We start from the raw sequence: 13,779 nt of genomic DNA, 5'->3' as shown, positions 1-13,779 counted from the left end.
AAGCCCCACGCCGTCCTCCCCTGCGGTGCCAGTGCCGGGGTGGGGCCAGGACGGTGCTGGCGACAGGCTCAGCACCTCGGTCCTGTCCCCTGGCATGTGAGAGCTGCCCGAGGGGCACCCATGACCTGGGGCGCAGGGACGTGTGGACATGGAGTCGACGAAGCCCAGAGCTCCCGTTGCTGACCAGTCGGGGGCTCTAAGGCAAGTCTCCAGACCTTCCTAGGCCTCGATCTAGAATGGGGTCCCAACAGAGAAGGGACTTTGGGCCTGTTTTTGGCCACTGCAGTTGTCACAGCAGGAATAATGAATTATGGATGGTGGCCAGTGAGCTCAGACCTGACCATCCAAGGTGGGGAACGCCTGCCCACTGCAAAATGATGCCACCTCTGGTCAATCTAGCTGCTAAAGCAGGAAAATGCCCTCTTGCCCTCAGCTTGGAGAGCTTGAGCTCCTGCACTGCTGAGCCCCCAGCACACGCCTTTCTCTTGACTCAGCCCATGGCTGAGGCCAGCAGAGCAGGCCTTTCCCTCTCCAGGTACTGATGGTCAGAGCCAGGCTTGTTCTGGGTAAGGGGCATGGGATGTTCAAGTCGGGGGTTGATGAGATCACAGGAGGTCCCGACCTTTCGGTACCAAGCCCTCTGGAGAACCTGATGAAAGCCTGGGATGCTCCAAGAAGGGCCCCAGGGGCACGTTTTGAGAACAAGGTCAGAGGGCTGGCAGGTCACTGCGAACTCATTCAAGCAGTCCCTTCTGCTGAAGAGGAGTAGGGAACCCAGGTCTTGTCCAAGCTATTAATTTTAGAGATCGATAGTGCCAATTCCTTGTTAATGAGGCCAGGCCTCCAGTCTCTCACCCAAGGCTCTTTACCTCCGGGAAGGAGTCATCAGTAAGAAAATTACCAAAAATAGCATCAAAGACAATACCAGGAACAAACATGTGCTGGATCCTGGGTGTGTGGGCTGCTTGCTCTACTGTCTCAGGGTCTCTGACCACAGGCCTCGGGTGTAAGTCCTCAGGTTGTCCCCATGTGACAAATGAAGACAAGAGACCCAGAGAGACGAAAGGTCACCAGGTCGGGGAATGAAGGCGCTGGGGTTTGAACTAGGTCGCACTAGTTCTGAAGGCCGGGTGCTGGGCTGATGTGTTACATGCGTGGCCGCCCTTCATAGAACTTGTGACACTTCCCATCCCTATTGCTCTCCTGGCCTGAGTGAGGGGCAAGGTGGCGTATACCCCAGAGCCAGGGTCGGGGTAAGAACACAACAGATTCTCAACACTGGAAGAAAGGAGACATTGCAAGACGGCCGAGGAGTAGGGAACCCAGGGAACCGAGGGCAGCTGTGTGTGTGTGTGTGTGTGTGTGTGTGTTCATCCCAAGGGATAGGCACTCTCAGGGGTGTAGGTGTTCACCAGCTTGCTGGCCAAGGAGGTCAGAAACCCGATCAAGGTGAGTGATATGTAATTCAAGGACAGCAGGGCTGCTGAGAAGCTGAGAGAGCGCCGTGTGCATCCCTCTGGGGTGGGGCCATCGCAGAGGAGCAGAGCAGGGCTCATGGTGCAGCCCCTCAGTGGGCAGAGACTCCATGTTTAGAAGTGCTTCGGCCAGATGTCTACACTGTATCAAAGATGACAAACTTTCATGTGACTTTCCAATGTGCGCCCCTGCCAGTCACTCCCTGAGGACACAGGGGGCCCGGCATGGGAGGGTGTGTCTTCAAGCTCTCCCATCATCTACAGGGGTGGGGGGGAGGGCTGTTTCTCATGGCCGCCTGTGCCTTGTGCTTTGCTTTCTTGGGCAGCTACTGACCCCTCCGTGACCTGTCCATTCTCCTGGGTACTTTGCACAGTCTTCTTGGAAGGCTTCCTAGCAAGGAGCAAGCAGGCAGCCAGTCTGATGAAGGGACTGGGCAGCAGCCCCATAGGTGAGCTGAGGCTCCCAAGGCTCATCTCCAAGTTCCTGAAAGACCCTTCGGGAGAAGGTACAAGTCACAGGGCAGGCCATCAACAGAACTGCCCACCTGTGCCTGGACATGCCCATTACTGCTCACCCAGATCATGGCCATAGCCTGCCTCCGTGTCCCCACTCTGCCTCCAATTCTACTCCTCGTGGCTCTATACTGGGCATATCGTAGACCCTTGATTGCTATTTGTTCAGAATCACTTTCGAGCCTTTAGCCTGGCATTCATCCCCTGTGGGATCCAACCCTCTACACCTTCACCTACTGAATCTCCACCCCAGTCTCTCTGCTGCTCACTCCTTCCTGAACACGCCATGGGCAGTTCCACCTTTGGGTCTTGGCTAATGTTCCCTCTGCTTCGAATGTTTTTCCTACCCTCTCCACCTGGCAAACTCCTTCCTACTCAACCTTCAAGACCCAAGTCAAATGTCACCAGTTTGGTGGAGCTTTCCTGACACTTTCAGGCCACACCTACACTCCCCTGGCTCCCCTGCCCTGGTGCACACTGATGAGACAGACCAACCCTAGGACTGTCCTCTGGTTTCAGCCTGGGCCTGGGAGGGTGTCTAAAGACAAGGAGTAAAGAAGTGAGAAAATGAGAGGTGAAAGGCAAAAAGGAGAGCAAAGAGCTCTGTAAGTAATGGACCACCAGCCAGACCACCCACCTCAGGACAGCAGTGGCGGGGGGCAGGGGTGGCATGGGGGTGGGCGGCAGGTGGGCGGCAGGGCGGGCATCACAAAGGAAAAAAGAACACACTTTCCACCACTCAGATCTGCATTTCTACACAAGTGGAAGAGACGTGGGGTTCAGGGAAATATGTCCAGGGGCTGGGTGACTGGGAACTGCTCCCCTGCCCCTAAGATAGGCCTGGTGGTTACACCCCGCAGGGCAGAGGCCTCAAAGCCAAGGCCGCTCTGAGAGGTGGGAGAGCTGGGATCCAAGGAGCTACACCCTGGGGTCTGGGGGCCTATTAGGGAACTCAAGTCTTCATGCTTTTTTTTTTTTGAAAAAAGGAAGTAGGTAACTTTCTCTGCAGAATGCCAAGGCCAGGGGAGAAGCGGAAGGCTGTCGTGCAATCATAGTGGTTGGTTGCGGCCGTGGGCGTCTGCGCCTAGTGGCACCGGGCCAACCTCGGCTCAGGGGCCGCAGTTCCCCTAAGGGCCCGAGCCCTCTCCTCCTGTGTGCCGCCCCCAGACTGTGGCCGACGTCCTGCTGGCCCTGTGGCCTCCTGAGTCTCAACTGGAGATGCCTCCTGCCAGGCGTCCACACCTATAGTCCTCAGAGGGCCTTGGCCAGGCCAGGTGCTGGGCTCTAGACCCTGAGGACAAGTGTGACAAAGGTTTCACACTTGAGAAACCCCAGGCTACTGGCAGAATGAAGAGGGCATGAATAAAGGCAGCCAAGTGTTCCAGATGCCATGGAAACTGCTAGAAAGTCTGAGATCAGTGGGAGAATGTTTCTGTGATATCCCAAAGGTGGGCTGTTAAGACAATCATTCAAACTGGACTTTCCAATGAATTTTTGACAACTAGGAAAGTTCTCATTGTATAACATAAAGGCAAAAGCAAGTTACAGGCCAACTTGGAAGAGTTATAGCACATATTCTCTTTTTAAACATATTTTAGAAATATAAAACATATACTCACTGCGAACATGTCTGAGAACCTCTGCAAGTCTAACTTGCTTTCTCTAGATTCCTTTTGTACTGAGAAGAATTAACTGCACGCAGTTTAGTGAACTGCTCCCTGTGTTAATTCTGTGGTCCCAAGCTTCTACCTACAGAACCCTTTTGAATGCTGGCTTTTCCAAGGCCAGGCTCAGACTTTCCTATATCAGCTCAGGAGCAAACATTTTGGGCAATCACATGGTACTGAGCTTGTGAGTCAATAACCCTATTTCAGCACCATCATCTCTGTCTGAACAGCAGGCTTGTGCAATGATCTGGATATTTATGACACTCGATTCATTTTGTAAAAAGTGAGTAGAGTGCCAGAAAAAGAAACATTGCTGATACTAGTTACAGAAAGCACAAATGCCTCATAAACGTATTCCAACGACAAGGTCATCAGATCGGTACGTGGGGGCAGATGTCAGAGCCCCACGGATGGAGGAGTTGGGAGCGGGAACCAGGGGTTAAGGAGGCTGAGCTGTGTGCGGAGAAGAGCATCCGCTGCCTGCAAAGCTGGGCGGACCCTCTGCTCCTATCACGGAGATTCCCTGGCCTCCTTTTACTAAATCCTCTTTTATCTTAAGCTATTTTGAGTTGGTTTCACTTCTTTGCCACAGAGTGCCTTGCTTAGAATGTGTGATGCGCTGGGCACCGTGCCTGGGGCGTCCGGCCCTTATCTTTGCTTATTCGTCACCGCTGCTGCAGCTGAAGGCCGGGGCGGTCTGCACATCTCAGAGCCAAGGCTTCTGGTCTCTGATGGGACGTGCCCTTTCAGCTCTGGGTCTCTATCCTTTCTGGGGATGAACAGAAAAATTAGCCCTTCCTCGGCTCCAGGAAAAACTTATCCTGGTGAGCCTCACTTCTGTGCTTCAGCCCTTGGGGACACCAGGCCTGATCAGAACCCTCTGGTTCCTAAGCTGCAATGTCCTCAGGTTTCATTTAAATCCACTTCTCAAGGAAGCGGACGCTGACACACGACCTGAACTGCCAGCTGCTTCTCAGAGGCCCCTCCCCGCTCACGTCCTCAACCTGCCCAAGAGGTCAAGCTTGCCCGGATAGAAGGGCTTGTCGATTCCAGAAAGGAATATGGTTCTCCCTACAGGAGCAGCTTGTCTTCCACATCCATCCCCAGGTGAGAGAAACCTGGGGGTCCCTGGGGCACTGGATCCCAGGGGCACCTGCCTCAACCCACCTGCAGTGAGGCTGCAAACCAACCCTCCTTTCGGTGGTAAGCCTCCCAGATGGAGGGCATGCATCTCACTTGCCCTTGAACTTGACCTCAAAGTCAGCCAGCAACTGCTCATTGCACAAACAACTGAGACGCTCACGAGGTACAGCCAAGGGGCAGCGGAGAGCTGTGCTGGGAGTCAGAAAGCTCTCGGTGTACTTCCCAGCCGTGCTCCTCGCTGCCTGGAGCATCTTGGACAAGTTTCCTGGCCGTGCTAAGACTTGATTTTCTATCTTTAAAATGGGACTGCAAGGATTACCCAAGACAGCGCCAAGAGAGTGCAGGGCAAGTGTCACCTCTGCCGTTTTAGCCCTCGGGAGGGGTGTCGTTTGGACTGTATGAGTTACCAGACGCTCACCCATCCCATGGACTTCCCAGGTGGCTCAGCAGTAAAGCATCCACCTGCCAACGCAGGAGATGTGGGTTCGAGCCCTGGGCTGGGAAGATACCCTGGAGAAGAAAACAGCAACCCACTCCAGTATTCTTACCTGGGAAATCCCATGGACAGAGGCGCCTGGAGGGCTACAGGCCATGGAGTTGCAAATAGACACGACTGAGCATACACACACACACACACCTATCCCACACCCAAGCTTCTGGAAGAGTAAGAGCCCAGCAAGTATAAAGTCTGAGGCCCAAGCTTAGTGTTTATTCCCAACATCAACTGCAAACTGGCCCCAAAGTTTATGAACTGGGTCAACCAGACCTAGGAGAACCCGGATAGAGTGACGGGGCACCACGAGCTGGCGGGTGGAGGCTGGAGCCTAACCACCCAGCCCTCCGTGGATCCCATGACCCTAGACACGTCACTCAACTCCTCGTGTCTGTTTTCTCTGTCATAAAGTGGGCATCACGATATTACAACCTGCTGTACTGGGCTGTCTGGAGATCTAATGAGTCAACGCAGGTGAAGAGGTCAGAGCACGGTTATTGCTCATTAAACCCGAGGGCCTGCACTCCTCCTACTTCCTGGCCTTTGACCATGAGCCGCCTTGCGGCAGCTCTTTCTCTGTTGTCCAGCGGCCCCCCGGGGGGTGGACAGTGATGGGCCTGAGAACCAAGGGGCATCTCCTCGGATCCCAGGTCTGCCTCTAGTTTCATCTATGCCTTGGTCCTGCCCGCTCCACCAACCTTTCTTCCATTTGACCAGCACTGCTGAAAATGTACCAGTGGGCTCAGCCATATGTAGTGCAGGTTCCTGGGTATGGTTTGGCCTTTTAAAATTTTTTTAATTAATTTATTTTGGGCTGTGCTGGGTCTTTGTTGCTATGTGTGGGTTTTCTCTAGTTTCGGTGTGCGGGCTTCTCACTGCAGGGGCTTCTCTTGTGGAGCATGGGCTCAGTAGCTGTGGTTTCATGGGCTTAGTTCCCTCCCACCGCGTGGAATCTTCCCAGACCAGGGATTGAACCTGCACCTCCTGCATTGGCAGGTGGCTTCTCAACCACTGGAACAGCAGGGAAGTCTGAGTTTTCTTTTTTTTTAAAGTTGACATTTAGTTGATTTACAATATATTAGTTTTAGGTGCACAATATCATGATTCAAAATTTTTATAGACAATGATACTCCATTAAAGTTATTATAAAATATTGACTATATTCCCTGAGCGGCTTAGTCTTGATAAGGACTCATTAACTGCTTTGTTCATAATGTGACCTGGCCTCTGCCTAAGATGGGGGCCTGCAGGGGTGGCCGGCCTGGCTTCCTGGCGGCTCCAGCTTTGGGAAGCATGGGCTTCCAGAAAAGGGCCAGCATGGTGAGGCCATGTCAGAGGTCAGTGCTGACTCAGTGAAGCCCATTGCATGGAAAGGGCCCAGGAAGTGTGAGCTCTTCTTACTATTACGTAGAAGGGCTGGGATCAGAAACACTCTTGTCTTTTACTCCCCCCTACCCCAAATCCCTCAAAAGGTCAGAAGGGTAAGTGGCAGGGTGGGTGTGCTAAGTCACGTGGTTGGGTAGGGAGCAGGCCAAGGGGGCGGGGGGCACCTTCAGTTAATGATCACGGTCACGCTGAGATGGACCCTGGTGTTTGGTTTGGCTTCTCTCAGGTCACATTCTGACGCCAGGTCAGCCTGTGTGGGCCCTAACCAGCCCCCGCTCCCTCAGACCCAGCAAGGCTGTGCATGAGACCCCCTGACAGCTGTTAAAGCAGCCACTCTGAAAAGTGGGAGTGTCTCCCTGCTGGGGGGCTCGGCACCTGGGGCAGGGGAGCAGGTGGTCCCTTGGGAGCTGGGACTCAGGATCCAGCTTGGGCTCAGCCTGAAAGGCCCCTCGGGATCCCCGGTCCTACTACAGCCTGGTCTCCTGCTCTGACCCCGGAGGGGACTTACCCAGGCCCAGATTGGAGATGATCTCGAGGTCTGTGGAGCTGCGGGCTTCGAGGATGGCCCGGGGCAGTCTCAGCGTGAAGGGCAATAAATCTCTGCGGAGACACGAGGGGTCGGAGGTCAAGTCTGGGGCGGGTTCCGTGTGTCCAGTCTCAGCCCCGCCACCTCCCAATCCACAGCCCATGGAGGAAGAATCCGGCAACCCCACTGGCTGCTGCAATCGCCACAGACTGGAAACTTCCCTGGAGCCAAAGGATGGAGTCCTAAGGCTGAGGGAGCAACCGGTCGGGTCCCAGTCCTGTGTCTCCACTGGACCCAGAGATGCTGAGACCTTCCTTGGTCATGGTGAGGGATGGTGCGTGGAGGGGAAGCCCACGCAGCTTCCTCTACAGGAGCTATTCTGGGGAAGGTAAGGGACCCACCCCCTCCGGCCCTCCGAGCCTTGCCATTCCACACTAAGGTGTGCAGCAGGCGCACAGACAGACCCTACCTCCTGCTTCCCCCCGAAACCGTGAGCGCACAGCTTCCGTCGAGCACACAGGCGCCCCCAACAACACAGTCCGCCAGCTCTATCTGCTGCCTTTGGTCTGAATGGCAGTTCATCCCGGGATCGCTTCAGAGACCCCCCAGAAGAGGCCTATACACCCTGCCCCCCTTTATTGTACAGATGGGGAAAAAGATCAGAGAGGGCCTTTATGATCCCCTCTGGGATGTTATCTAAAACGATCCTACAATTTTCTGGACAACAAAGGGATGTCCTACAAGTTAATTCTGACGCTAACTGCCTGGAACTAGCACTAACTAACTACTCCTTAATATAGGCTAAGGACTCAGCCCCACCATTTCGGACGCCAGTCCCAGGTCACCTGTACTTCTGAGCAACAGGCTGTAAGTCAGGGGTTCTCATGACCCTTTCCTCAGGCTTGACAGTTTGCTGGGAACAGCTCATGGGACTCAGGGCAACACTTGCATTTCCTGGCTCATTGTAAGGATGCAGCCCAGGAAAAGCTGGATGGAAGAAGCACACAGGCAAGGTCGGGGCAAGGAGCTCCCCTCCACGCCTCTCTGGACACGGCACTTCCCGGCGCCTCAAAGTGTCCATCAGCTGGGAGGTGGGCGGGTGGGGCTGGAAGTTCCCCGCCTTGGTCACTGGTCTTCCTGGTGACCAGCCCCATCCTGAGGCTGTCTAGGGGCCTCTCCTGTTTATGGGTTTGCATAACGCAGGTGTGACAGAAACTGGCGCATTATGAATAACAAGAGACACCCCTGTCAACTCAGGAAATTCCAAGAATTTAAGAGTTCTGTGTCCAGAACCTAAACTAAGGCCAAATACATTTTCTTCTACTATTACCTCCTAGTGGGTTGTGGGCCATGGATTAAAAGTACCAGGCACCATGTATATTAATACCTTATTAGCTCACACAGGCTAGCTTTCTCTTTCCCATAGGGTTTGGCACTCACCCCCACCCTGTCCAGGTCCTATAAATTTTGGGGCGACTTGGGGAGCGCTTCCAGAATGGAAGGCTATGAGACCATGTCTGCATCCCCTCCATGCCTCGTGGCTCCATCTCCTCACACGTCCCGGGTGACTTCTGTGGTTTTGAAAGTCAACCACTTTCAAAAGGAAAGTAGAGGGGAAAGCATGAATTCCTTTCCATTAAAAGAATCTCTTTAAGTGAGAGGGAGAAAGAAAAAACCAGCATGAATTCTGGAATCGAGGACACTGGTAAACCCCAGCTCTGCCATTCCTGGTGGGTGTCATTCCATCTCCTGGTTGGACAGGGGACATGATGCTCGCTTATGGGGTTACTATAGAAACCATGCAGCACAGCAGGGGAGCACCTAGCGGGAACTTGTTTCTTCCCCTCCTGCTGGGAGCTCCAGTCAAGGGTGCTTCGGGGCCTCTGAACTGTGTGGTCAGGCTCCTTTCCTCTGTCCCCCTGTCCCCCTAACCAGGACTCAGAAGGCAAGACCGTGGCTCCTGGTCCAGGCGGCTGTGAAGGCAGCTCCAGACACAGTGATAACAGCTTCCTTCAGAGAAGAGGCCCAGCCCACCTCCCCCAGCTGCCCAGTGGAGGATGACAGCCTCGTCACAACACTGGGTGCCTGGCCACCTCCTAGAGAGGGCAGGAGGACCAAGGGGCTCCCTACTTCTTCATTTTGGTTAATGGCACCCATTTCACAAGGCTACTGACTCCTGACCCCAGGCTGTACTGAGGATCAGAGCTTGCCATCCTTGAAAAGGGGCTTGGCAGAGCATCTGGTATGTAGAATGTGCTTCAGGAACCATCACGCCTGCTTATGCGCCTGTGCCCACGATAAGAGCCCCGACGGTTCCCCAGGCTCCTCCTGCCTCCCCACTCCTCCCTGCAGTGACCGCCCCTACCCCGCCTGGTTCCCCATCCCCTGCCTGGGGTCTGGGTGGCTGCAGAGCCCAGCTGGTATCCACATTCCCCTTGTTTCAGCCTCCCAGCCTCTGCAGCCATGTGGTTCTGCTCAAATGCAATCCATCTGTGAGCTGCAGCAACTCCCAGCACCAGGGAAGGAAGCCCTGCATGCAGCTCCTGGGCTCGGCGTTTCAGGCCTTCCAGGCACCTTATCCCCCACCCACATGTCCAGCTCTTCCCAGGAAGCCATTGCCAAGCAACCTGCAGCAGGCCCGCTGCCAGGCCTTCGCCCACGCTGTGTCCTCTACCCGAATTCTCTTCCTGCCCTTCTTTGCCTGGCCATCAGTGTCACCCCTCTCACCAAGAGGGCCTAGACTCCCCGCACATGGAAGGGGAGAAGCTGCTGCTGGAGAGAAAGCAGACCCGCGTCCTCTGGACCACGGGCCTGGCCCTGTATGCCGGGCAGAGGCAGCTGGGCTCGGCAGTCAGACAACCTGGGGTTCAGACCTGGCTCAGAACTGAGCTGGGTGAACCGAGGCTGGCCAACTCCAGCTGCAGCATCTTCATTTATAACAGCAAGAAGAACATGCTTGATGCCTCCTGGAGGATTCATTCCAGACCAGGGGCTCTGCTAAGCTCCTTGCAAAGGTCTGATCCTCGGCACAGCATGGGACAAGGGTCACAAGCCTCATGAAGTGGGTCTGTAGTGATAACACCCCCTGCCCCACCCTGCAGCACCGTTCAGGTTAGAGAGAGCTCTGTGGGCAGCACCCAGTGTAAGCCCGACTCAACAGACGCCTGGTCCACAGAGCTGACTGGAGCAGTCACTGCTGCCGCCCCGTCCAGACACTTCAGTGTTTTTTACCAGCTCCGCACCCATCGTCCAGCCTCTGCGGAGTTTGCTCCTGAGGGCCAGCACCCATGACCCCCAGAGGCTTGTCCTGGCATACTGGAGCCTCAGCGCCTGCTCCAGTGGCCCTACAGAGCACCACACGTGCCTGGGCGTGCTGGCTTGGGGGCACAGAAGTCCAGCCCCATGGCTTATGGTGGACCCCAAGGTCTGCTTTGTGCTCCGGAGCTGCTGGAGAGAGGGATCCACTGAGGCCAGGCACCCTGGCACTGGACCCTGGCGGGACTTCTCTCCTGTCCCCGTCCTGCACCCCACTGCCCTGCTGCTTCCTCCTTCGGGGAGGCCCTTGAATGCCCCCTGCCCATGGTTCTCCTCTCCAAGTATGCCCCCGGGGGCCCTCAGCTAACTGTTAGTATCCTTTTCTTAGGAGCGGTTCCCAAACTTTGGTTTGCAGACAGGCTTATTATAAATGCAGATTGTGTGTGTGTGTTATAAATGTAGATTGTGTGTGTTATAAATACAGATTGTGTGTGTGTTATAAATGTGGATTGTGTGTATGTTATAAATGCAGATTATGCATGTGTGTTATAAATGTGGATTGTGTGTGTGTTATAAATACAGATTGTGTGTGTGTGTGTTATAAATGTGGATTGTGTGTGTGTTATAAATGCAGATTCCTGTGCCCCACTCCCAGCCTGCTAGTCAGAATCCCCAGGGTGGGCCCTGGAAGTGTTAACCAGCTCCCTGGGTGACTATGGGACTCAGACTCTCTAGAACTCTCACACCATCTACCATCCAGCCAGGAGCATGAGAGTTCCAGTGAGGTTTGGGGCAGACACCGTGAAGCCAAATCTATGCCCTCCCACCCCAAGGACGGGCTGTGGTGGACCACAGCACGTGCTCCTAAGTGAGCACTGGAGAAGGACCGGCCTTCATGAGCCCATGTGACCGAACCAGGGCTGGTCCTCACTCTTGCAGGGACTGTGCTCAGTGGACAGGTGCTGAGGCCACAGGGGCCCCGAGGGCCCATCAGGGAGCAGGCTCTGTCTCAAGCCAGGACTGGCCTGTATCACCTGGGTGTTTCAGTTCAGTTCAGTCGCTCAGTTGTGTCCGGCTCTTTGTGACCCCATGAATTGCAGCACGCCAGGCTTCCCTGTCCATCACCAACTCCCGGAGTTCACCCAAACTCATGTCCATCGAGTCGTTGATGCCATCCAGCCATCTCATCCTCTGTCGTCCCCTTCTCCTCCTGACCCCAATCCCTCCCAGCATCAGAGTCTTTTCCAATGAGTCAACTCTTCACATGAGGTGGCCAAAGTACTGGAGTTTCAGCTTCAGCATCATTCCTTCCAAAGAATATCCAGGACTGATCTCCTTTAGAATGGACTGGTTGGATATCCTTGTAGTCCAAGGGACTCTCAAGAGTCTTTTCCAACACCACAGTTCAAAAGCATCAATTCTTTGGTGCTCAGCTTTCTTCACAGTCCAACTCTCACATCCATACATGACTACTGGAAAAAACATAGCCTTGACTAGACGGACCTTTGTTGGCAAAGTAATGTCTCTGCTTTTGAATATGCTATCTAGGTTGGTCATAACTTTCCTTCCAAGGAGTAAGCGTTTTTTAATTTCATGGCTGCAATCACCATCTGCAGTAATTTTAGAGCCCAAAAATATAAAGTCTGACACTGTTTCCACTGTTTCCCCATCTATTTGCCATGAAGTGATGGGACCAGATGCCATGATCTTAGTTTTCTGAACGTTGACCTTTAAGCCAACTTTTTCACTCTCCTCTTTCACTTTCATCAAGAGGCTTTTTAGTTCCTCTTCATTTTCTCCATAAGGGTGGTGTCATCTGCATATGTGAAGTTATTGATATTTCTCCCTGCAATTTTGATTCCAGCTTGTGCTTTAGCAGATCTCAGAACGCCCCTCTGTGCAAGGCCCTGCCGGGAACACAAAGGCACCTAAAATCTGCATCTCTGGCTCGCCTCCCGTGACCTCTGGGCACTTGGTTCTGAAGATGGCTGCTTGTTCAGACCTCACAGAGGAACACAGCTCTAGCACTCTGGGGTTCTGTCTTGGATCCCCTTGACACGTGAGGTGACTGGGGCCGGGAAAAGTCGGGGGATTTGCCCAAGGTCACACAGCCAGGAATGGGCTCTCCACTCTTGTCGACGGCCCTTCCTTGGCAACTTTCACTCCCGAGAGGTGGCCTTGGAGCTGATGCCCCTTCCCCTCAAACACAGGAGTTCCAGCCTCTGAGCCTTGTGACCTTCCAGTGGGTTGCCTGAGTGTCTGAGGGCAGGTGAAAAGCATCTGCTTTTCTGGAACGTGGAGAAACAGCAGCCAGAGGAGGAGCGGGTGGGAGGTGACAGTGGTGTCTGGTGACCACGGCTCTGGATCTCGCTTCATACAGATGACGTCACCACCCGAGCACACCTTCCTGTGGCCCAACCCACGGAATCAGAACCAGAGCACCTCCTGGGTGTCAGTACTATGCTGTCCCTTTATCTCATTTCTTTCTCCAGCATCTACAGCATGGGTGGTGTTCTCATTTTACAGGAGAGAGTTGAGACAGAAAGATTAGCTCAAATTCTGAGCTCTGCAATTACGTCACCATTCATTCATTTATTCACTCACTGGAAGCATCTATCTTGGGCCAAACTCTAGGCTGTCATCTCCACTAAGGTAGAACTTCTCAGAACAGGAAAGGGCCTGACTCTGAGAACCTGACCTGTCATAACGTACAAAGGGCCAGGGAGCCCTGATGCTCGGCTTTGTGGGCCTAGAAGGACATGCTAGATCATCAGAATCACTGGAGAATGTACACAGGGGGACGGCTGTAGCAAAGACCACGGGCCTTGGCACTCCGCTTTGAATCTCCACCCTGCTATTTACCAGGTTCATGACCCTGAGCAACTTACTTCTCTAGTCTCAGCTTCCTCATCTGTAAAATGGAACTAACAAGAGCACCCCAGTGGTTAAGACTCCACACTTCCATGGCGGGGGGCACAGGTTGGATCCCTGGTTGGGGATCTAAGATCCCATGTCCCGCATAGAGCAGTCAAAAAAACCCGGGGAGGTGGTGGACTAACAAGAGCACTTAACGGGGTGGAACTGTTGGCAAGATTTAAGAAAATAACGGATATAAAACCCTAGCACCTCATTGAGTACCTGGAGAGCCCCCTACAGGCAGGAGCGGTTAGCATCTTATTATCAGCATCTCAATTCTGCCCACCGGGCCCAGGAGGGTCCTGGTAGGTGGGAGGGCTGTCCTGGGTTGAGTGAAGGCAGCATGAATGGTCTCTTTGAAGCAGGGAGAGGTGAGCCTGGGGGCCCCGGGCCCCAAGACATCCT

At 54.0% G+C, this 13,779-nt stretch overlaps 1 protein-coding gene across 3 annotated transcripts in view; it reads right to left on the bottom strand.

Moving 5' to 3' along the window:
- Positions 1-13,779, bottom strand: part of RIN3 (Ras and Rab interactor 3) — a 136,033-nt gene that overhangs the window by 28,412 nt on the left and 93,842 nt on the right. For all 3 annotated transcript variants that reach the window (XM_070775576.1, XM_070775577.1, XM_070775578.1), the window contains one exon: positions 7,186-7,277. In XM_070775576.1, coding sequence (XP_070631677.1) covers positions 7,186-7,277 — 92 coding nt within the window. The remainder of the gene's footprint in view (positions 1-7,185; positions 7,278-13,779) is intronic.

This window comes from Bos indicus, chromosome 21, assembly GCF_029378745.1.
Source record: "Bos indicus isolate NIAB-ARS_2022 breed Sahiwal x Tharparkar chromosome 21, NIAB-ARS_B.indTharparkar_mat_pri_1.0, whole genome shotgun sequence".
Taxonomy (NCBI): Eukaryota; Metazoa; Chordata; class Mammalia; order Artiodactyla; family Bovidae; genus Bos; species Bos indicus.
This window is presented reverse-complemented; position numbering and strand designations above follow the sequence as displayed.